The sequence below is a fragment of the Vipera berus genome (genome assembly GCF_964194415.1).
Source record: "Vipera berus genome assembly, chromosome: 6".
In the NCBI taxonomy this organism is placed as follows: domain Eukaryota; kingdom Metazoa; phylum Chordata; class Lepidosauria; order Squamata; family Viperidae; genus Vipera; species Vipera berus.
The window spans coordinates 4398409-4423796 of NC_138208.1; the positions used below are offsets into that span (position 1 = coordinate 4398409).

A 25388-nucleotide genomic window follows, 5' to 3' on the forward strand; every position below is an offset into this window, starting at 1 on the left:
GTATCGGGAGACCCCCAACACAACTCGTGCGGCTGCATTCTGCACCAGTTGGAGCCTCCGAGTGGTCCTCAAGGGCAGCCCCATGTAGAGGGCGTTGCAGTAGTCTATTCCTATTCAGCAATGTTACTATTGTCCTTGCTTTGGCATTAGAATTACACATTATTTATGCACACTATTCCCCCCCCAGAATACTATTAAGCTTAAGTTAGTATTTTCTTTGCCACTCAGAGTCATTTAAATTGCGAGTTGGACGGCAATTTAAATAATTGTAAGCTTCAAAACCATCCAGACAACAGAGATATACTTACTTCCACATATGTGAGTTTAAGTGTTTTTCTACCATAGAATTTAGTGCTAGTCGAAAATGATCCCATCTCCTGTCAAATACGTAGTATCCTCTTCCCATCAAGTGACTTCCAAATGAACAGAACTAGGAAAGGATAAGGAGGAAATAAGAGGGAACATTTATTTTAATCACCACATTAATCTATATTTGCATTCTAAGTGTTAGTTAAACTGTGGCCTTCTTAGTAACATTACTGTAGAAAAGAACGGCACGGTTTCCCCTCTTTAACCGGATTTGGAAAGTGGCAGAACGTGGGGGCAGAGTGAAAAGAGGCATCAGCCTAGAATCCCTACGTAGCCACAATCAAACTAAGTTCAACCTCCCTTGAATGCCGTTGATCCTTATCTAACCCCAAGCAAGGGCTATTAGTTAAGACGACTCCTGTGCACAGGCTTTTGGCGCTAAATCAGTTCAACTGGACCATCCTATGTAGAGTTGGTCTTTCGCGCCTGGTAGGAGTAACCTTTTTCTCTCACATTTGTACTTTCCAAAATTTGTGATTCTTACAAAAATTGTTATGGCATGCTCACTCCAGTAGGTGCAAATCCTAGTTGCTCAACAAATACCCGAGAGGAATTCAGAACTTCCTTTTCAATTATTGGAATTTACAAAAGATGACAGTATTAAACAAAACCTACCAGCTGAAAAAGATAATTTAATGACAGGCCCCTAAACAGTTGTGAATGGCGCAAACACAGCCAGGGTGGACAAAAAACTCCCGTAATGGGCATTTTTTTCCATTTATTGCCGGAAATGCAAATGCTTAAATACATGTCCGCTAACAAATGATTATTGTACACTGCAATTAACAGTGACGTGCATTTATTTTGCCTCTTAACCAGGAAAAGGGATGTTCTCTAGAGAGAGAGTGTGTGTGCCTAGTTTTTGCTACTAAATTCAAGCCCCTAGTCCTTGGCATACGTCTTCAGGGTCAAACTCCATTACTTCAAAGTAGATTTCCAAAGAATTATAAGACTGTAACGCTGTACTCTTCAAAGCGAATCTCCTGCTGCAAGGTTGTAGAAGAGCAGGCAGTGCTGGGGGCAGAGTAAAGCAAGTCATCAGCCTAAAGCACAGGTCGGCAACCCACGGCTCTGGAGTCGCATGCGGCTCTTTCAGCCTTCTCCTGTGGCTCCCAGTCCTCCTCCACCATTCGCAGAGAGAGAGAGAGAGACAGAGACAGAGAGAGGCACCTGTGCTTCCCTTCTCTCTCTCTCTCTCTCTCTCTCTCTCTCTCTCTCTCTCTCTTCTCTCTCTCTCTCTCTCTGTGTAAAAAAGAGTAGCTTACTGACAAGCTTACTGGGCGGGGCTCCTGCCTTTGCTGCATCTCTGCAGGAAGCAGCAGAAAGCAGAAGCTCTCTCTCTCTCTCTCTCTCACACACACACACACACACACAAACACACACACACACACACACACAGAGTGGGGGAAGAGGACTGGCAGACCAAGGGCAGGAGAGAGTCAGCTTGCCAGGTGAGCAGAAGATCGGAGAGAGGGGGAGAGGGGGGCGAGAGAAAGAGGGAGAGAGGGAGGGAGGGAGAGAGAGAAAGCAACACTCATGCACAGCAGCCTCCATTTCTTTTTAATTAAACTCTTTAATGAAGCTTTCTCCCTCGCACGCATGCGCGGTGGGTGGGTTTTGCGGCTCCCAGTGTTTTCTTTTCTCCGGGAAATGGGTCCAAGTGGCTCTTTGAGTGTTTAAGGTTGCCGACCCCTGGCCTAGAGTATTTTTGTTCCCAGAAATGGTCCAATAATTCTTGAATTCCATTGACCTCTATCTGACCCCAGTTTGGAACTGAATGTTAGTTGACTGGATTCTTAAGTCTGTAGGCTTGAGCAATATATCTTCCTAACTGCAACTTCCTGGTCTTTTGCTCCTGACAAAGGAAGATTTACCCCACCACCCCGGGCGGGTATAGGGAAGTGCTGGATCAAACGTACTAATTCTACAAAAATTAAACCTTTGCAGATATACAGTATAACTTTATAACGGTAAAACCCGCTGCTCAAAGGGAAGAGTTGTACTGAAGTAATTTAATTAATTTGCGGGTGGGTTTTAGGAGACTCAGGTAACCCAAGAGAATATAGGCAAGAGAGAAGGTAATTTCTAATTTGGCAACAGGCGGTTGGAATAAAACTCTTAAATCGACACGGCGGGAGAAGAAGAAGAAGAAAAACCAGGAGCAGCTGCTTTGCGGCAGGTTGACTGCAAAGCAGACGGTTAATATAATATGATTAAACGAGGGCAGGAATTCAGAAGAGAATGACACCCACAAGTGCTGATGAAATCTAGAGGATTCCAAGACGTCCTGGATAAAATGTTTGCTTCGTGTGTGTGGTTGTTGTTGTTTTTTTAAATTTACATGGGATCTCTCTCCGCCTGAAAACATACAAGTCTGTTTCCACTTTCTCATCGCTAGGGTAACAGCCAAAATGGCAACCGGGTAGGTGGCCAAAAAGCCTGCTAGCTATTGTGTTCTGGTTGAAGACCAAGAAAATGAGTCATGTCAAGTCTTGCTCCTGTTTCCTAAATGCTCACCAGACAGAGCTATGAGGTTAAGACCGGGAAGCTCTGTGCTTCAGAAGCCGTTAAAGGATGGATCCCAAAACAGCCAGTCTACTATGGGAGCAATTAAATAAACAGAAGGAAACTTCGTATTGTCCGCACACAGCGGTATAAAAGGGATAACGCATAGCCTTCTGACGGTAAGGTCCTCATTTTCATACACGTTGAGCCGTGGTGGCGCAGTGGTGAGAATGTAGAATTGCAGGCTGACTCTGCCCACCGCCTGGAGTTCGATCCTGACCGGCTCAAGCTTGACTCAGCCTTCCGTCCTTCTGAGGTCGGTAAAATGAGGAGCCAGGTTGTTGGGGACCATAGGCTGACTCTGTATAAAGCACTATAAAGCGGTATATAAGTCTAAGTGCTATTGCTATAGAGAAGAGGGCTGTGAAAAATCTGTAAAGAGTATTTGCAAAGAACGTTGGTACAAATAATGCACACCCCCTCAACAATACACTAGACCAGGAGTAGGCAACTTTGGCTCTTTTATGACTCGTGGACTTCAACTCCCAGAATTCCTGAGCCAGTGTGGCTCAGCTTGGAAACCTCTCCCTTTCCCCTCAGCATGGCCGGCTCAGGAATTCTGGGAGTTGAAGCCCACGAGTCATAAAAGAACCAAGGTTCCCCACCTCTGCCCTATATCAGGGGTCCTCAATCTTGGCAACTTCAAGACTTGTGGACTTCAACTCCCAGAATTCCTGAGCTGGCATGGCTCAGCTTGGAAACCTCTCCCTTTCCCCTCAGCGTGGCCGGCTCAGGAATTCTGGGAGTTGAAGGCCACGAGTCATAAAAGAGCCAAGGTTGCCTACCCCTGCACTAAAGCAAAGTTTTTCAAACTTGGAAACTTTAAGAACGGTAGATTTCAACCCCGGACTTCCCCAGACAATATATCTGGTTGGGGAATTCTGGTAATTGAAGCCCACCCCCTCTTAAAGTCCCCAACTTTGAAAAATAATTGCCCTAAAGCATCTCTGTCCCCCAGAAAGCTGACTTACAACCACAATTGAGCCCCAAATTGCTGTTGCTAAGCAAGACAGTTAAATTGAATTCTGCCTCACTTTATGACAAATTTGTCACAACTGTTAAGTGAATCACTGCAGTTGTTTGGTTAGTAACAGGGTCGTTAAGCGAATCTGGCTTCCCCATTGACTTTGCATGTCAGAAGGTCGCCAAAGGGGATCACGTGACCCCAGGAGGCTGCAACCATCATAACTATGAGTCAATTACCACCTATATGAATTTCGGTCACATGACCGTGGGGATGGTTGTAAGGGTGAAAAACATGTGACTTTTTTCAGTGCTGTTATAACTTGGAACAGTCACTAAGCGAACCGTTGCTAAGTTGAGGACTACATGGACTGCTGCTTCAGAGTTCCCCCCAAATGGGCTGCGCAAACCTGCACAATGTATCTGTTCTGTCCCAGCCTACGTGGGTCCTGCTTACGCTCACAAGGAGAAACCCCTCTTCCAAGAAACAGGCAGGAACCGCAAGAAAAAACCAACCCCTTTTATTCTCACAGACCTGAGTCAATGTCCACGGCAAACAAACACAGTCCACAGAAACTCGATCCTCAACACAAATGGTGGCCTTCGGCAACCAGCAACTCCAACACCTTCCCTTTTATAATGCAGCCCAGGCGTGGCTTCCTAATGCCTTCTCCTTTGCCTTTGGAGCCGCCCCATTGCATTCCTCTGTCCTACTCACTTCCCTTGCCTGCGCTTTCATGCATCCCGGATTTGTCCCAGCTGTGCTTCATCGCTGTCCAACTCAGGCTCCCAGCACAGCTGTGTCTCAGCCTGAGGGCGAGTAGAGGGGCCAGGCTCCTCATCCGACTGTAAGAGCCTTCCTCTGACTCTAATGTTACTCCAGGCCCCTCCTCCTCCTCATCTGATTCCTCAGACTCAGATGCCGGATCCACTGGCTGGCGTGGAATCACAACAGTATCTGCTGGGAATGCTAGCCGTACCAAGAGCACACACTTGCACATTCGCACAGCCAGCTAGAGGCAGCTTCTAGAGCAGGGGTCCCCAACCCCCGGGCCGCAGACTGGTACCGGGCCGCAGCATGCTAGCAATAGGTCCGCACAAAGCCCCATCCGGGAGATGCAAGCAGCACACAAAACCACTCCCCCCTCCGGTCCGCGGAAAAACCTCTCTCCACGGAACCGGTCCCCGGTGCCCGCCCCAAAGGTTGGGGACCGCTGTTCTAGAGCAGCTGATCAACAGCTCTGTAAATACGTTGAAAAAAATCTCCTTTCCGCCAACGCAACTTGTAAACATTCAGCCAGCCACAAACGCCGCCAACAAATAAGATTACAAGGGGGGTGGGGGAAAGAGAGAGATACCCCAAGCGGCCGAGGATGGTGCTCCGAATAGGAGCAGTCTAATTTCTCTGCTTCTTCGGATCCTTCTAGCTCTCCTTCATCGCTGGATAATCTGCAGAGCAGATCTCCGCCCATCGCTGGAAGAGGCGATTCTTGTACATTCCCGCTGGGGTTTGAAGAGGTGCTGCCGTTTACGCTATTTGAAGAGGAAGATCTAGGAGAGGTTAAAACATCATGTCCGTGAACTGGGCGGCTGGGTAAAGTTGATAAAAAAAATAAAAAAAAAATAAATAAGTCACAGGAACACATCAGTTCAGCACTGAAGTTCTAAAGATTATTCCCAGGGGCGGTGGGGGGAACACTAAGAATGTTAGCTTAAGAAGTAGCAGTCAGCTCCTTGGGATTCAGCGAGACTGACCTCTGAAAAAAATATCCCAAGAATTTATTTTTTTATTTTATTTTTTTTATTTTAATTCCATTTATATCCCGCCCTTCTCCGAAGACTCAGGGCGGCTTACAATCTAAGCACAAATTAAATGTATGTGGGGGTGTTGAAGTCAGAAAGACTTGACTTAATAAAAGCTGAAACAGGTAGTGAAATTTAGCTGCATTCTGTAGTTCCGTTATCAAATTTAAGTCCAATTTTAGTTGATTTACCATGGAACTCTAGTTGAAACGTTTGGGAACTCTGAACATTAGATTTTGTGACGAATTGGGACAAAGGGAACTGTGGTTATTTAAAACTTGGAAATGATAAATATTCAATGTTAAGTTTAAATATTGATGGGAAACTAAAAATTGGGGGAAAAACTCATTAGGACATTGATAGTCTATAAAGATGGAATGTTAAAATAACCAGGATATGCATAAATTAAACATTATTGACAAAATGTAAGAAAGTTATTTTTATTGAATTGATATAATAAAAATTGTGTTAGTTAAAACAGTAAACACTAAGGGCAAAAGAGAGGAAATATTTAATGTAGTAATCTCAAACTTGTACTAAAGAATATTTGTATGTTATTGAATTCTCGATTAACTCAGCCGCCACGTTGCTTTTTAAATATTTAAATGTAAAATTAGAAAATCAATAAAACCCTTTTAAACATTTGGGAACTCGACTGTTGAGTTCTGGTTTCAGATCCAGGTAGTCCTTGACTTATGACCACGACCGAGCCCAACATTTCTGTTGCTACTTGAGAGCTGTTAAATGAACTTTGCCCCATTTTACGACCTTCCCTGCCACCACTCTTAAGTGAATCACTGCAGCTGTTAAGTTACTAATATGTCGTTAAGAGAATCCGGCTTCCCCCATTGACTTGGCTTGCCAGAAAGTCGTAAAAGGGGATACGTGACCCAAGGACACTGCGGCCGTCATAAATACGAGTCGCTGAGTCGTATTCGCCAGTCGTCTCGAGTTTTAATCATGCGATCATGGGGAGGCTACAAAGGCTGTAACTGTGAAAAATAATCCTGAGTCACGTTTTTCCGTGCCATTGTAACTTTGAACAGTCACTAAGCAAACCGTTGTAAGTCAGGGACTACCTGTACAAAGGACGTATGGCTTAAGGACAGGTATTGCTCACCTGGGAAATACTGAGTTCGGTTGCCGAGATTTGGCAGGTGATGGCCCTTTAAGTTCTTGCCCAGAGTTCACGGATGTTCCCGCGAGGGCATCGGATCCTGATATGGGTTGGCTTTGATGCGTTTCCCTTGCGGGTTGTGGGTGCTCCTTCTCTTTTGTCACTTCTTTGTCCCGGGATCGTGCTTTGTGTTCAGCTAGAAGGATGTCGAACTGCTTTTTGCGACCTAAAACTGCTCGCCGATGGTTGAGAGAATGCGTCTAAAATAACAACAACAACAACAATAATAATAGGTTGATACCTAGGATGCTGGCAGCAACCCGTGTCAACCATTGGTGCCAGTCAGTTTGAGTGCTCAGTTGACTGAGTTTCATGTTTTATGAATAAAAGTTTTATAACAACAACAACAACAACAACAACAACAACAACAATAATAATAATAATAATAATATGCCAGAGTCAAAGAAAAAGAACTGGGAAAAATTACGAAATACTGTGACCTGGCCATCGAAACTGCGCGATTATGGATGAAACATGTAACAGTGATACCCATTGTCATCGGGGCACTGGGAACTATGTCCAAAAACTTTGCAAAATACATCAAGAAGTTGCAGCTTCCTGCAATAACTCCAGCAAAGCTACAAAAAAACTGCGCTACTCGGAACATCTTAGATTTTAAGGAGATACCTGGTTGATACCTAGGATGCTGGCAGCAACCCGTGTCAACCATTAATGCTAGTCAATTTGAGTATTCAGTTGACTGAGTTTCATGTTTAATGAGTAAAAGTTGTTGATAATAATAATAATAATAATAATAATAATAATAATAATAATAATGATGTTAAAGTAATTACGGTGAGGAATTCGACATTCTCGTTATTCGAAATTTCTCTTTGAAATTCGAAGAGGTTCGATTCTTAGAGAAATTCAAAGTTTTTCTTTCTCTCCTTCGCTCTTTACATGAAGGGTGTCAGGGTAACAATTTAATAGCTAAACAGCTTGGGTAATGATGTAATGTAATGTAAGGGGGATGATGCAATAATAGGAATGACTCAGCGGGTGTGTGTATCCCTTTAAGAGTCTGAGTATAAAAGGGAATTTTTTTGCTGGAGTCTCTCTCTCTCTCTCTCTCTCTCGTCTGTTTGACTGCTGTAATTGCTGTGTACTGGAGTTTGCTGTTTCACCACGTGTATGTATCTTGTTTCTAGTGTATGTTGTAGAGAGTGTAATATAAACTACCATTTAATACAAACCACTGTGTACTGGTGACATGTGGGCAGGGGGTTGGACTAGAAGACCTCCAAGGTCCCTTCCAACCCTATTTATTATTCTACGTTCTATATTCAGTTTATGTCATCTGTGGAATGTGAACTGGAGGGGAACAGTCCTTTGCAGAGCGGGGTACACAATGTGCAATCTGCAAGGGGTTTAGAGATTGTTAGTTTTGATTAATCCAAGGCAGCGGGAATCATAGGAGCTATAGTTCAAAACATCCAGAGGAGACCAGCTTATTTGATGGACAGGCTGAGAGAGAATGAGTTGAAGCTTTATCTCAGCCCAGGTGCTGAGTAATCTGGGAAAAAGCACTTCCAAAAGGTCGCACTTTGATTAGGTAATAATAATAATTAATTTAATTTAATTTAATTTAATTTAATTTAATTTAATTTAATTTAATTTAATTTAATTTAATTTAATTTAATTTAATAATTTAATTTGTCTACCGCCCTTCTCCCGAAGGACTCAGGGCGGTGAACAGGGCAATACATAATAAAAAACAGGATACAAAAATTAAAAAGTGATTAAACAACTATGCCCGTAATTAATACATATTAAAAATTAAAACTAATTATAAAAAACCCAACCCCATCCCGTCAGACCAGGCCAGCTTGTTCGAAAAAGAAGGTTTTGAGATCCCGCCGGAAGGAGCGAAGGTCGGGGGCCATCCGGAGCTCGACCGGTAAGCGGTTCCATAGGTCTGGCGCGCCCACAGAGAAGGACCTCCCCCTGGGGGCCACCAATCGGCATTCTTTGATCGGCGGCACCCTGAGGAGGCCTTCTCTGTGGGAGCGCACTGGACGGAGGGAGGTTGACGCCAGCCGCAGGTGTTGCCGTAGATAATCCAGACCCATGCCATGAAGGGCTTTGTAAGTCATCACTAACACCTTGAACCATTAATGAGGGGAAATTCATCCTGCCTGCTTACAGGACTGTATTTATCCCAGAGGAGCATTAGAAGGACCTTCCTGAAATCCATGTCATTCTTCTGTCTATGAAGATCATCAATCATCCAGGTCGTGGTTGTCCCAACGGTGCTTTTCCCAAAAGGCAACTGGACTTCCTTGGACATTTTGTTTTTTTTTTTTTCTTTGAAAATATTTTGCTTGTCCTCCGAGAAGCTTCTCCAGGGGAAAAAAAAAGGAACCAAAAAGTCCAGATGCCTTTTGGAAAAAGCACCTTTGGGACGTGTCACTCTACTTTCCTTGATCTTGCCCACAACACGGGGCTTGATGTGGATTATAGATACAGTACGGTGGTACCCAACTACTTTGAAACTCATCAAATTTGGTACTCAATGCGCTTTGATGTGAAAATTATGTCCCGGTACCCGTAGTTTCTTTGGTGCTCAATGCACAGGCTAGAATTTGTCGGTGTCGGCTGCCTTGTGAGTCACTAGCCATGGAGACACAGTGGTTAGAATGCAGCATTGCAGGCTAATTCTGCCGACTGCCGGCAGTTCGATCCTGACCGGCTCAAGGTTGACTCAGCCTTCCATCCTTCCGAAGTTGGTAAAATGAGGACCCAGATTATTGGGGGCAAAATGCTGATTGGGTAAACCGCTTAGAGAGGGGCTGTAAAGCACTGCGAAGCAGTATGTAAGCCTAAGCGCTATTGCGATGTTATTACTTAGGGGGGGAAAACTGTTTGATCCCAGAACAATTAACGATGAGTACCGAGGTAGCCCTGTACTAGAATTCTGGGATTTGAAACCCAGACATCTTAATTTTGCCCCAGTGACCTACAAATATTCCGACAGAATAATAACTATAGCCTTCAGCAAACACGTCTGAAACAACCATCACAGGAATTATATATTATATTTGAATCAGGAAGAAAGTTTACCTTGCAGGTGAGTGACCTCGTACATGGTTTCTTTGTTTCGGGGTCCAAGACGCCACAGTGTTTATTCGGGTCAAACTCTCTTTCTGTTTAAAATACACAAATAGGTTCTTTAAAGGAAAAGCGACAACATAAAATTACGGGAACGAAATCGAAGACAGCGCGAGACAGCACATCCCAAGAGATGTGGAAAAAATAGTGCATTTTCTCTGAACTAGGCTGGTTTCCTTCGAAACCATTTCCACTGAGACACCCTGCACAGATCTACACTACAATCCGGGGCTCTCTAAGAAATAATTAGATAATCTGATCGTTAAGGATAAATGAATGTCAGCATTCCCAAGGAACAAAAGTCTTGAGAGGAGATCAAAAGGAGAGGCTCAAATAGATCTGCCTCCTAAACTGTATGTGTGTAATATAGAAGATCTCTATGGGGCCACACTTAATTGAGGTCACCTGATTATAAAAATTAGGCCATCAAGAAATTGTGAGGATCAGTGTTGTGATTCCTCGCCAGCCAGTGGATCCGGCAGCTGAGTCTGAGGAATCAGAGGAGGAGGAGGAAGGGCCTGGAGTGACATTAAGAGTCAGAGGAAGGCTCTGAGGAGCTCCAAGACTTACAGTCGGACGAGGAGCCTGGCCCCTCTACTCGCCCTCAGGCTGAGACACAGCTGTGCTGGGAGCCTGAGTTGGACAGTGATTAGCACAGCTGGGACAAATCCGGGATGCATGAAAGCGCCGGCAAGAGAAGCGAGTAGGACAGCGGAATGCAGTGGGGCGGCTCCAAAGGCAAAGGAGAAGGCATTAGGAAGCCACGCCTGGGCTGAATTATAAAAGGGAAGGTGTGGGAGGTGCTGGTTGCCAAAGGCCACTGTTCATGTTGAGGATCGAGTTTCTGTGGACTGTGTTTGTTTGCCTTGGACACTGACTCAGGTCTGTGAATAACAAAAGGGGATTGTTTTTTTCTTGTGGTTCCTGCCTGTTTCTTGGAAGAGGTTTCTTTGGCTCAGTGAGACATTTGTTGAGTGAGTTTTCCTCCATTTTATGACCTTCCTTGCCCCATTTAAGCGACTCACTGCAGTTGTTAGTGACACGTTTGATTTTGCTTGTCAGGAGGTTGCAAAAAGGGACCACGTGACCCTGAGACGCTGCAACCGTCGTAATGTGAGCCAGTTGCCAAGTGTCTGAATTTTGATCACCTGACCCCGGGGATGCTGCAACGGTCGTAGAGGTGAAAAAGGGTCATAAGTCACTTTTTCAGTGTCGTTGGTCACTAAATGAAACTATTTAGTGACTAAATCTCATTTTTAACAGGTGCCAGTTGTGCCCACGGTAAAAAAAAAATATGACAATAAAGGTTATCCATCTATTGTTAAGTTGAGGATGACCTCCTGTACTTAAGAACATTAACTAGCTTGTCCATTATTTTACTGTACAATTACAATGCTAGCCATCTATGCAATGTCACAAGGATGGGTAAATTTACAGATCATCCTCGACTTACAATCATTCATTTAGTGACCTTTCAAAGTTAGAACAGCACTGGAAAAAGCCACTTACGAGCCTTTTCCACACTTATGACTAGGGTGGCATCCCCAGGGTCAGGTGATCAGAATTCAGAAGCTTGTCAACTGTCTCACATTACGACAGTTGCAGCGTCCCAGGGTTTGTGACGGTCGCCGTGTCCCGGGATCCCCTTTTGCGACCTTCTGACAAGCAACGTCAATGGGGGAAATCAAGACTCGCTTAATAACCGTGTTATTAATTTAACCCCTGCAGTGATTCACTTAACAACGGTGGCAAGGAAGGTCGTAAAACGGGGCAAACATTCACTTGACTAATGTCTCGATTAGCAAAAGATATTTTGGGCTGAAGTGTGGTTATAATTCGAGGAGTACCTGTACTAGAGAGAAATAACTTCCTATAGACAGACCGATCTTCTATCAAGCGTGGCTCTACCCTACGACATGGTAAGGATTGACTTTTACACTGGCCACAACTTAATTTGGAAATCGGCGTCCTTGGAAAAGGACACCGGGGCGTTTATCAAAAGACCTCCTGCTTAGATTTCATTCTTACTTTTCAAAAGATAAAATCAAGAGTCCCTTTCAGGGAGATGGGGGATTATATATAAATTTTTGATAAACAAACAGGGCATCTTTAATTCGCAGGGAAAAGTGAGGTAAAATGCATCCTTTCACGCTGGTTTATAATGCCTCTTGAGCGTAAATCTCGTGGGTTTGTTTTTGCAACCTTCTCTAACTGATAATGCTTATCCCTGACAATGCTTTTCATCACTCCCATTCCTCCTATTTTTTTTAAACAAACAAACACACAAACAAAACAGATTTTTGCTCTCAGGCCTTATTCCGTTTCACACTTTTTTTTCCCCCTTTCTTGGTTTTTTTTTCTTTTCTTCGCCCTCTAGCTTTTTCACTGGGCTTCAGTTTTTTGTTTTTTTTAATACCCTGGGACTGAAGATTAAAGCATGTTGAAAAACGAACAACATCCAAAAGTAGAGAGAGAGAGATTTCTTGTGATCACGTGGGATGGAATCAGCTTGACTCTGCCAGTGACCTTCGTTTAATTGTTTGTATCAGGAGGCTTACTACGTTTGGGCCATCAAATTGTACTGGCTTTTTAAGGATTTTTTTTTAAATCCCATTTATATCCCGCCCTTCTCCGAAGACTCAGGGCGGCTTACAATCTAAAGCACAATGTGCTTAGCAATAGCCTTCATTCTATGTATATGCCTGCTTATTAGGGGTTTCGGGGGCCCCCAAGCGGCATTATTACAAAGTCAGCTTATTGCCCCCAACAATCTGGGTCCTCATTTTACCTACCTGGGAAGGATGGAAGGCTGAGTCAACCTTGAGCCTGGTGGGACTCGAACCTGCACTAATTGCAGGCAGCTGGTGTTACTTAAGGAGGCATTAGCCCACGGCTCCACCAAGGCTCTTGAGTTTTTAGTTTTCTCTCCCTTCGCTTTTAAACATGCAGTTGTAATTTGAAGGTTAGTAACTCCTGGAGCGCAAGATGGCCAGCTAAAATGCAGCCAGCAAAGGGACGTCATTGTTAACAGCAGACGCAAGACGAAACAAACCTTGGTTACAGTACAAGGCAAGCATGAAGGCTCACACCAAGGCAATGCTGACTGATGAAACATATAATGCGACACCTACCTTATCCAGATGTGGCCTTTCTCACTGGAGAAGAACTGACTGCTCTTATAGCCAATGGGAGCCAGTGAGCCCTGGGTTAGACTCAAAGATTGCCTGCGTCTAATGGAAGCAGGGGGTTGGACTAGGTGACCTCGCAAGGTCCCTTCCAACTTTATTATTATTATTAAAATTAACTTGGGATCTATACCTAATCCATTATTTATCATCCAGATAAACTGGAGAGCAGCCAGAGGTTCCACCATTGCAATCAACAAGGGAACCATCTTCTCGATTTTAGAGGACTTATACAGGTAGTCCTCAACTTGCAACAGTTCATTTAGCGACCGTTTGAAGTTTTAAAAAAAAAGGCGCTGAAAAAAAGTAACCGGCGACCGTTTTTCACACTGACGAGCGTGTGTCAAAATCTGGACACTTGGGCAACTGACTCATATTTATGACTGTTGCAATGTCCTCTTTTTCAGGCCCTCTGGCAAGCAAAGTCAATGGGAGAGGCCAGACTCGTTTAACAACCACGTCGTTAAATTTCCTAACCGCAGTGATTCACTTTCCCGGCTTTTCGAGAGACCGCAGGCGCCGGCGGTGGATTTCGGGGCCCGGTAGGTCGCTCCGCGGCCCCTCTGAATGTCGGGCGTGCCGGGCCCGACAGCAACCGTGGCAGGAAAGGTCACAAAATGGAGCGAAACTCACTGAGCCGATGTCTCACTCAGCAACAAAAACCTTGGGCTCCGTTGGGGCCGTATGCCGAGGACTACCTGTATCTCATCTTCGCCAAGCTTTGTTGCCCGCAAAATGGGAAGTCCAAGGCTGACCTCTCATTTTATTGATATTTTAACAAGAGCAGGTGGGGAGAGCAACCGGTTCCTTGCAACAGCGAGGGCACACCCCTTGCCGCTCGGCATCCAGCGGCCCTTAACGAAGAACGAGAGCGCCTCATTGAGTCATGCGACAGCGCTACTACTTACCCGAAACTCTCTTGTAAGACTTGCTACTGTTTTTAGTGCCATTTTGGTGCTTCTTGTCTAGGGATGGAGCTATAACGCCTTTGCCATTCAAAATCTTTTCGGGCGACGGCGGCACCGATTTGGAGGTCAGAGCAGACTTAATTGGAGCAGGTATGGTGGAGGAAGAGAAGGAGGAGGTGGTGGTGATGGCGGTAGTGGCCGTAGAGTTCATTTTAACGTTGGCACCATCTGCCTTCACTAGGTTAGGAATTTTCTCTAGACTGACTACCGGAACAGGAACACTGTAACACCAAAGCGGGGGAGGAAAAACAAAAAAAGTCTTCAGGATGTATTTTCTGCACCGCCCTTGCGGTCAACTCATACCAGTTACCTTGCCTTCCTTCTGCGTGGAATATCCTATTAGACGTGACACTAATGCAGGGACTAAAATTTCACTTTGACAAATAAGGGGAGGGGTCCTTGGTGGTCTCTTGAGCTTCTGGCAGGCATTTCCATACCCAGACTAGATAACTTTATCAGTACTACTGATGCACTAGCGTTGGTGAAAGGTCTGCAAGAAAACTACTAATGCTCAGAGAGCAGCAAGGACCCGTCATTTTAACCCTGCAAAAATCACCAGAGGTTTTCAATAAGAGACTGGACAGCCACTTGTCTGGAAGAGTACAGGGTCTCCTGGTTGAGTAGGGGGTGGGACTAGAAGACCTCAAAGGTCCCTTCCAACTCTATAAAGGTAAAGGTAAAGGTTCCCCCGCACATGTGTGCTAGTCGTTTCCGACTCTAGGGGCCGGTGCTCATCTCCGTTTCAAAGCCAAAGAGCCAGCGCTTGTCCGAGGACGTCTCCGTGGTCATGTGGCCGGCATGACTAGACGCCAAAGGCACACGGAGCGCTGTTACCTTCCCACCGGAGTGGTCCCTATTTTTCTACTTGCATTTTTTACGTGCTTTCGAACTGCTAGGTTGGCAGAAGCTGGGACGAGTAACAGGCGCTCACTCTACCTTTCTGTTATTCTGTTAAATATTGTCCTTTCTGGGTAACAAGTAACTTAGCCAATTTTGAAGATAATTTAGGGCGCTATCAGGGCCAAACAGAAATTTGCACAACCTTCTTTTGAAAGAGGGTGGTGTGTGTTATATTAACTCTGTAAACACAGTGAAATCTCATTTGGTGGTCTACATAAATTTGGGGGTACCCATTATGTGGGTGTCATTTTAGTCTCATGGCTTTTTTACATTAGCAGCTACACCATGATGTAAATTTCAGCAGAATTATGATCGGTTGCAGGTAAACTGTACTGCACTGAAATCCAGTACAATAAAATGAGATTTCACCGTATTGTAAACATAATGGGTTCCCCCCCCCCCTTACAAAGAGCTAATTCTACTGGTCTGCGTGCTAGACTCAACAACGGAGAACTACCGGTAATTAAAAGGACGTATTATCAAAATCGTCCAAATTAAAGACCTTTGCAGGGGGGAAAAATTGTGCTAGTGTGGAAAAAAAAAGGTGACAAAAAGAGTTAAAATCTCAAAACTGGTTGACTGTACAGTGTCCTTCTTTACCTGTTTTTTTTAAAAAAAAAGATAAAACAATCTTTGATTTCATAAGACAGTTTGCAACATTAATCGCCTCTGTTTAAAGCAGCACTGAATGAAAATCCAATTAAGAATATTTAGTAGCCAAGGAGTAAAAACAGAGGAAGCTATGATAGTTTTTTCTAATGCAATGCAGGCCCTTTTGTGCACTTCTGATATTTTTTCAGGTGTGGTTATTTGTGTGTGTGCACGGGTAAATATCCATCCCATCCAAATTTCACACGGAGGTAGCAACTTTGCAGGTAGACGTCTCTTACCATCCAGGACAATTCGGGAGTAACAACGTGATATAACTAGATCCAGTGTTATTTAAGTGAAACATTTCTAGATATTAAAATGGCAGACGGATTGGAAAAAGGGGTGGAAAATGACAAGGGAAAAAACTCAGGACATTATGTGAATGTGGGAGCCAAGGGAACTGAGTCAAACTCTCAGTGGTCAGCATATACAGTAAGATGTGTAAGTCCGAATAAAGCATTTTCTCCCTGCAGCACGTTGTAAAAAGCAGGCAAAATGAAGAATAGAGATTGTACACTTATTTCTTGGGGAGATATCCTTCTTCGAGTTGGTTTGTTTCTTCCAGTCCTCAAATTACAGCCATTCGTTTATACCAGGGGCCTTCAAACTTGGCCTTTTGATGACTTGTGGACTTCAACTCCCAGGATTCCTCAGCCAGGCACGCTGCCTGAGGAATTCTGGGAGTTGAAGTCCACAAGTCATAAAAGGACCAAGTTTGAAGACCCCCTGCTGGCTGAGGAATTCTGGGAGTTGAATTCCACAAGTCATGAAAGGGCCAAGTTTGAAGCCCCCTGCTTGTGGACTTCAACTCCCAGAATTCCTCAGCCAGGCACGCTGGCTGAGGAATTCTGGGAGTTGAAGTCCACAAGTCATAAAAGGACCAAGTTTGAAGACCCCCTGCTGGCTGAGGAATTCTGGGAGTTGAAGTCCACAAGTCATGAAAGGGCCAAGTTTGAAGACCCCTGCTTGTGGACTTCAACTCCCAGAATTCCTCAGCCAGGCACGCTGGCTGAGGAATTCTGGGAGTTGAAGTCCACAAGTCATGAAAGGGCCAGGTTTGAAGACCCCTGGTTTATAGGGAAGTTGCAACAGCGCTGAAAAAAGTGACTTAGGATCGTTCTGCACACAACTGTCCCAGCATTCCCCCGTGGTCACATGATCCAGATTCACATGCTTGGCAACTGGCATGTATTTATGACAGTTGCAGCATCCTGGAGTCATGTGATCGCCTCTTGCGGCCTTCTGATAAGCAAAGTCAATGGAGACACCAGATTGACTTAACCACCTGTTACTAACAACTGCAGTCATTCACTTAATAACTGTGGCAAGAAAGGTCATAAAACGGGGCAAAACTCACAGCTATCTTGCTTAGCTATGGAAATCTGGGGCTAAATTATGGTCTTGACTAAAGGAATATTTGAACTCAGGTTGCACTTTTCATATTTATTACTATTCACTCTTCCTGGTTCTCTAATGCCAAGAATATTCAAAGTTATCTCTTAAGAGAATAGCATATGAACCAGCTAATGGAATTGATTCGGAAGGAAAAGAGAGAGCTTGTCTTTTGCTTCAGCTCATATTGGAAATCTTTTTTCAGATTCCTTATCTTGAGAAATTAAGCAGTTAGCTAAAGAGAAATTCAGCTTCTAGGGTTATGATGGCACTCAATAGTAAAGAATCAAATACGATAAATTCGGAGTTAAATTAAAACTGCTCCGATCGAAATTAAAACCTACCGGAATACTTGTAATTGTAATTGCTAAAGTTTGATATTTTAGGCACCTTTATTTTTTTTTTTTATTAAACTTGGCTTTACTTTCCCTCTATAGAGGCAGGAAATATGCCCATTAACGCCAAGAAAAGCCTCAATTGTCATTCGCAAATAGAACTTTGGATAGTTATCTGGTTCGTTAAATTTTACATAATGGCTGGCTCCTTGCGATAAGTCTGTTAGTATAAAAAACTATCAGCATTTTTAAAAGACATAAAATCGGCTTTGATGTAAACTAATGTGAGGGATATTATTCCACGATTTTACCAATTTTTATCTTTTTGATTTCCTGTTATCAATATTTCAAATATGTGCAGACAATTTTAGACTTAATTCTAATGATATGCAACCATAGAAAAAAATATATTATTGCATCCCCAAATCTTTCTTTCCCTGTTTCTTTTCTTATGCTTTTTAAATATTACACAGTAATCAAACTAATTAATCACTTCCAATTACGTGTTTATCAATAAAGCAGAACCCAAAACTGTTTCTCTCAGGTAGGTACTGATATTGTCGTGCTAAAAACTTTTTAAAGAACCACACATACATGTACATCCATATACTATTCAGCTTCTCATATCTTGTAATTTTCAATTCATCCAAACGGTGGATTCCGGAGCAAAGATTTTTGAATCAAGGTACCTCAAACCCACTAACTTAAAAAAAGGTGTACAAAATCCAGGATCTTTACTTCTGTGTAACTGAAGTCTCAAGGGTCTTCACATCAGTTGTATTCACAAAGTGTGGTCGCTGGAGTGTCGTCACTCTCAGCCATGTCACGTGATTGTGATTCCTTACGTGTCCTGCCAGCTTCCCACAAATAAAGTTGTTGGGGAAGCCGGTGGGAAATCGGAAGTCACTTCTGCTCCACAGCTTTTCTGCCCACCCTTGGACATTCTCCTTTTTATCGTGAGGAAAGATCTCTGAAACGATGACCTTCTAGTATTATATATGAAGCCGAATGGTGAAACATCTCCCCTTTTCTTAAAATAAATCAAAACTGAACTGAAAGCTCATGTTAGTGTCTTGGTGTTGTGATTCAGGGTCAGCCTGTGGGTTCGGCAGTTGGGTCGGACGATTCAGAGGAGGAAGGGGGGGGGTGCTGGAGAGCTTGCTAAGGATAGCCTTGAGGCTCCGCAGAGCCCTCAGCCAGGCCCCTCCCATCTGGTTACGACGCAGACCCAGCTGTGTGAGCCTGACAGCGTGGATGAAAATGACCCACAGCTGGCCCTGTTCAAGGACGCCCGACGCAGGAGGCAGTCAATTAGGAGTAAACAGAGGAAGGCAATGGGGCACCCCGGAAGGAGGCAGAGAGAAGCCACACCCTGAACTGTTTAAAAGGGGAATGTGTGGGAGGGCTGGTTTGCTGAAGGCAACCGTTTGAATAGCTCCTGTTTCGTGGTTCGTGTTTGGTTTTGCTCTGTTTTATGTCAATAAATTTGGCAGGCTTAGTTCCTGCCTCTTGCCGTTTTGTAAAAGGGTTGTCCCTGCCTCTTCTGCAGGGCCGGTAGTAGGCTGGTACAGAACACTTGGGCTCGTGTTAAATTTTTGCATAATCCAAGACCATGTTATTTACATCGTTGCGGTGAAAACAATTGTGGCGGGGAAAAAAAGTCATAACTTACTTAAGAGTCTGCAAGAATAGCAACTTACCACGGTTTATCTCTTGAGACCTTTGAAGAAAAGACCATGTGCTGCTTGCTACTGGAGGTAATTAGATTGTCTTTGGGCGTTTTGAATGGCTTTGAGTTGCTGTTTACTGAGTTATGGCCACCGATGCAGGATTTCGTTTTCATCTCTATTAGGCATGCCCTGGAATTGCAGGGTGGAGATGCTGGAGATGAGGAAGATTTACACATTGAACCGTGTCTTCGTTCTACAATGGGAAAATAAATATACATGTATGGATAAATGGATAAAAATAAAAGCAATTAGGGAAGACAAGGAATGCAAACACATTAAAAATTGACAGAAGTTAGGTGACATCATCAGTGCTAGAAGAGTGTGGGGTTTGCTCTCGTTTGAGCACCCCATTCCCTTCTGATGCTGATGACGTTACAAGAAAACAGTCAAGCTCAGAGAGCACCAAGGACCCCACATAAAAAAAAAACACTGTAAGGTCAAAGCACTGTACATCCTTCCAAGTAGATACACAGCATAATGCTAATATAATTTGAGATACCAGCCCTTAACAGGCAACCAATAGCGGAACAGTATTACTTTCAGATTGCACTTTCCTATATTACCTGCGTGGCCAATTGTAACAGTGCCCTTGCTTAAAGATCCAAACTCATGGATAAAACCAGAAAATAAAATTTTCCCGTTTCCCCCCCCCCCTTCCATTCAGTTGCGTCCAATTCTTGGGTGCTGTCTGGATAAGTCCCTGTGGGTTTCCTTGGCAAGGTTTTTCAGAAGTGGTTTGCTGTTGCCTTCTTCCTAGGGCTGAGTCAGAGTGGCTGGCCTCAGGTCACCTAATCGGCTTTGTGGTCAAGGCAGGAGTAGATTTCAGAGTTTCTAATCCGATGCCTTAAACGCTACCCCAAATTCTCTCTCATCCAGTCTTCAGGACATACAAAAGTGTACTGTGTCTTTTCATTCTACATCCCTCACTGTATTATGCTGTGTGTATGAGCTTTCTAAAAAATATAAATAAACTTGCAATCTTCATTAAAACAGAGTAATTTTTATTTCCCATACAAAAGAGCAATGCTTCTTTACTTCAAAAAGTAAAAGTGAGAATTACTGTAAAATGGCCAATATATATATATATATATATATATGTGTGTGTGTGTGTGTGTGTGTGTGTGTGTGTGTGTGTGTATGGTGCAACCTATGTTTTAATTTTATCCTGTTCCTATACATGAGAAGCATCAAGCACTGAACCTAAGCAGCTCGTTTATTGATCAATTAAAACCTTTTAAATAGTCTCGAGCGTTTTATCCCATTTTTTAAAATCAGGGTTATGATAATCCCAGAATGTGCCAAGATCAAAAACGTTACAGATCAGTCTCCTCCTTTGCACATGATTCGCTCTGCAGTTGCAATCTAGTTGCAACAATTCTGTTATGGAGGGTCATGATTTACTACAGGAAGTGCAACCAGGTGAAAGAAAGTCTTAAGCAATTAAACCTTCCGCAGGCAAGTAAGTTATACCATTTCCCAACCTTTGTGAGTTAACATTCACCAACCTTAAGTAGCGTGGGCTAATTATACATCAGCGCATTGTGTAACTGACTTGCATGATCTATTGGTGAATAGTTTAAAAACACAAACGACATAATCTGCCAAAAACTCTTGGGTTCTTACTAAATACTTCAATGAAGACAAGAAAAAAAACATAACGAAGCACTGTAAACGTTAATTAGAAAGAACCCCAAATGTTGGATTTAAAAAAGCTAAACCCACTCAAGTATGATTTCATAAACGGCGCATGGAAGAAGAAACACATTCGAAGCAACTAATATTTTATATTTACTGTTTTATTTTAAATGGATGCTCCTCATTTAACGCTAAAATCCTGATCTGATAACTTAAGAGATTATTGTCAGCTAATGTTTTTTTCATTTCTGCTAATAAAAGCTGTTCACAACTAAGTATCTGCAGGCATTCCTTGACTTATAACAATTCATTTATGGACTATTTCAAGTTACAACGGCACTGAAGAACGTGGCCTATGACCGTTTTTCACACTTATGACCCTGGCAGCATCCCCATAGTCACATGATCAAAATTCAGACGCTGACTCACATTTGTGACGGTCGCAGTGTCCTGGGGTCAAGTTTCTGACAAGCAAAATCAAGGGGGAAGCCAGAATTACTTAACAACAGTGCTACTAACTTAACAACTGAACTGCTTCACATAACAATGTGGCAAGAAAGGTTGCAAAATGGGACGAAACTCACTTAACTGCCTTGCTTAACAACAGAAATTTTGAATTCAATGGTGGTTGTAAGTTGAGGACTACCTGTATCTACATTGAATTTTTATGAATCAAATGTGAGCATCTAAAATATACAGCACTGGAAATTTAACCTGAAAGAAACAAATAAGATGCATCACAAAACGTCAAATTACTACTAATCTTTGCTTTTCAATGTTTAATTATTTTACCAGATACACAAAATGACTGGAAAAAAATTGCCAGATTGTTATTTCACGATAACAAGGTTATCTATTTCAGGCCTTAAAATGACAGTACAAAAACATTCGAGCAATAAAATAATCTTCTCTTGGGACAGCCACAAAATTCCGAATTAGCATTTAAAAGTGTAAATGTGACACTGATAAGAAAATAAATAAAATATAGCTTTTTGGGTTGCGGGCAGTGTATTTTGCCCCAGTAGAGCGACCGACTATTCATAAAATGCATAATCTATGCGGCAAAATTTAGATATACAGGTTAAAATAGTCCTCCTTTAGACTTGGGAGCAGTTGCAAAATTAACACTAAGCTGAACGGAAGGAGGCCCCCATATCCATTTCTAGCAGTTTTCTACATCCTAGGTTTCCATTACATAAAGAAATAGGCCATAAACCCACATTTTCCCTGTTCTGCCCATACAAAGCTGAATGAATTTAAGAAACATTAAGACTGAAGGCCTATATCCATGAGTAGAGTAGAGTAAAGTAGAGCAGAGCAGAACAGAACAGAATAGAATATAGGAATGAAGAATAGAATAGAATAGAATAGAATAGAATAGAATAGAATAGAATAGAATAGAATAGAATAGAATAGAATAGAATAGAATAGAATAGAATAGAATAGAATAGAAGAATAGAATAGAACAGAACAGAATAGAATAGAATATAGGAATGAAGAATAGAATAGAATAGAATAGAAAATATGGAATGGAATGGAACGGAACAGAACAGAACAGAATCTTTATTGAGAATAGAATAGAATAGAATAGAATAGAATAGAATAGAATAGAATAGAATAGAATAGAATAGAATAGAATAGAATAGAGGAATGAAGAATAGACTAGACTAGACTAGACTAGACTAGACTAGACTAGACTAGACTAGAGTTGGAAGGGACCTTGGAGGTCTTCTAGTCCAACCCCCTGCTCAAGCAGGAAATCCTATACTTTGTCAGACAAATAGATGTCCAGTGATGAGGCACCCACAACTTCTGAAGGCAAGCCCTTCCACTGGTTAATTGTTCTGACTGTCGGGAAATTTCTCCTTAGCTCCAGGTTGCTTCTCTCCTTGATTAGTTTCCATCCGTTACTTCTAGTCCAGCCTTCTGGTGTTTTGGAGAATAGTTTGACTCCCTCTTCTTTGGGGCAGCCCCTGAGATATTGTTCTGCTAAAATTCTTCACCTCCAGCCTGGTGAAGCACAGCTAAATCAGCCCCGATTATTCGTTCCACTGGAGGACATTAAATGCAACTTGACAAAATGGAAAGGGGGAAAAAAAAACTATCTCTGGTTACCTTTCCCTGTTCTCAGCAAAATACAAGAACAGAATTTTATTTTTTTCCTTCAGTGATGCTCCCAACAGAGTCCAATCTATTTACAATACAGGAGTGTCGTGGCCTATAGTGCAGAATTTCAATTTGCAGGATACGTGCTCTGGAAATGGCTTTTTTGTTGTCGAGGGGTGTGTGTGTTAAATTGCATTACAGCAGTAGAAACACCGCAAACGGTTACAAAATGTACTGTTTGTGTAAAAAAAGAAAAAAAAGGGGGGGAGACACCCCCCCTCCTGAAAACAGCAACCTTTGCACCGAGAAGATATCGCACAACACAACAGCAGCCAGAGTGAGGCCTTCTCAACAAGCCTTCCCAGATTGCACAAGTACGTCCGTGACTTAAAACGTTTTAACACTACGCACTAACAAGAAAAGACAGAATTCTTGGCCCCAAGAGTTTCAGGATATTGTACTTACTAGAATAATGTCCTCGGACTGACCAGTCTGCTTCGCCTCAAAATTTTTATTAACTGCGGAAGTCATCAATTTTTGTCTTTTGCAGAGGCTGTGAAATATTTTAGCTATGCAAACATTCCTTTTTTGTTTTGTTTTTTTAAACCAGTCACAAAATCATGTAGGTTACCATCGTGGTAACTGATACGGAGTTTAAAATGCTCAACGGTGAAAGCAAAAAAACGGGCATATTGCAAGATTTTTTTTTAAAAAAAACCCCAAAATTGTAAACCGACAAACAGAACTGTATGTTTAAAGGCAGTTTGCTACATAGCCAAGGGTTATAAACATTTTAAGTACTTTCGCTTTCTCAGTGACAACTCCAGCACACTCTGTACCCTGCTAACTCAGATTTTAAGTGAAACCAGAACATCTACTAACAACATCACGGTGAAGTTTGGAGAAAGAAACAACCAAACGAGCATCTGTAAAGTTTGCAAGTCCAGACAATTATTTCCAGTGTTTCAACAAAGACATGTTTCAGAGTGTCACCTTACAACAGTGTCAAACAACAGTTATTGGCAAGAAAAAAATACGGCAAACGGAGTTCAGCTGTGCTACTTGGTGTAAACTGCTCAGTTGTGCTACTTGGTGTAAGCTGCCAAAGGGAACCCAACTGCCAGCCTTACAAACACGGATCTTTTCTAATAGAAAGCCGTTTGTTGACCCTTGCAAACTCCCTGACACGCTCTGACAACATTACTTTCCTGTTTGTTTGTTTTTTGGCAACACCACGAGATTATTAAAGCTTCTGAAATATAACGACTAAAAAAGTTCTTAATTTCTGCTCAGGGGGAGAGAAATCACGCAGAACAGGATCGCGCTAGATGAAAAAAGTAAAACGGAAACAACTTACATGGAAGCTCGGCCTGCCAAGCTAACTCAGTTCGAGGACGACTGTAAACAACACTCGAACCGCCAGAACACAAAATGACTCATGTTAGGGACCCTGTCCCAGAATGACAGCAACAACACAATTACTCCGCAAAAGGCTGGAAGGGAGGCAGATTCTGCTCCAACTGCAGCAGATTTGCACTCGAGGCACCGACTGCTCTGAACTACACAAAAAAACCGAAACACCCCATGTCACACACCCTGTCAGCTCCAACACAGGACGACCACGGATGATTCGGATAGATTTAAGGGATTTTTTTTTGTTTTTTTTGGCTTTGGGAAAATTCACCGGATCTACTCCTAGAGTAGAAGAGTAGCAGGATGAGAGGAGTATCGTTTTGGAGTATCAGCTCAACTCATTCTGCTCGTGGCGATTCGAGGGGAAACGATCCCTTTTGGACCGCAATTGAGCCCCACTTTTCCTGCTGTGCTAAGCGAGACGGTTGTGAAAGTGGGTTTTGCCCCATTTGATGACCTCGCTGGCCACATTCGTTAAGTGAATCACTGCAGCTGTTAAATTAGTCACACGGCTGTTCAGTGAATGCGGCTCCCCCGTCGACTTTGCTTGCCAGGAGGTCGCAAAAGGAGATCACGCTGCAACCGTCGTTAAGTACACATCAGTTGCCGAGCCTCTGAATTTTGATCACGTGACCGTGCGGGACGCTGCAATGATCGTTAAGTGTGAAAAACGGTCGTAGGTCATTTTTTTCAGTGCCACTGTCAAGGAGTCACTAAACGGACGGTTGTTAAATCGAGAACTATCTTTATTCCTGAGGGGTAGGCAACCTCAGCTCTTTTAGGACTCATGGACTTCAACTCCCAGAATTCCTGAGTCAGCTATGCTGACTCAGGAATTCTGGGAGTTGAAGCCCATGAGTCCTAAAAGAGCCGAGGTTCCTTACCCCTTACGCTGCATAAAAATGCATAATGGTCTTAATATAAGGCACGACTTCCTTAACAACCATCTTGGTTAGCAATGGAAATCCTTGTCCTAATTGCAGCCATAAATCAAGGATTACCGGTGCATTCGCTAAAGAAGGAATGTGGGGTATGGACACAATTTCTCACCGTAGACATAAACCTTGGGGCTCAAATAAAACCCTTCT

At 43.0% G+C, this 25388-nt stretch overlaps 1 protein-coding gene across 5 annotated transcripts in view; it reads right to left on the bottom strand.

Annotated features, from left to right (window-relative positions):
• The window catches only part of ATXN7L1 (ataxin 7 like 1), a 77041-nt gene that overhangs the window by 9271 nt on the left and 42382 nt on the right, over positions 1 to 25388 (bottom strand). For 2 of the 5 annotated variants that reach the window (XR_014026802.1, XM_081330398.1), the window contains exons 4-9: positions 19117 to 19339; positions 14079 to 14359; positions 9938 to 10020; positions 6821 to 7077; positions 5256 to 5448; positions 309 to 430 (exon numbers count right to left, since the gene is read on the bottom strand). Coding sequence is in view for 2 of the 5 variants with exons in the window: in XM_081330398.1 (XP_081186524.1) it covers positions 309 to 430; positions 5256 to 5448; positions 6821 to 7077; positions 9938 to 10020; positions 14079 to 14359; positions 19117 to 19339 (1159 nt within the window). In the remaining 3 variants the exon portion in view is untranslated. Of the gene's footprint in view, positions 1 to 308; positions 431 to 5255; positions 5488 to 6820; positions 7078 to 9937; positions 10021 to 14078; positions 14360 to 19116; positions 19340 to 24244; positions 24372 to 25388 lie in introns of those variants that run through there. The other 3 variants (XR_014026803.1, XM_081330397.1, XR_014026804.1) reach the window with 2 other exon arrangements.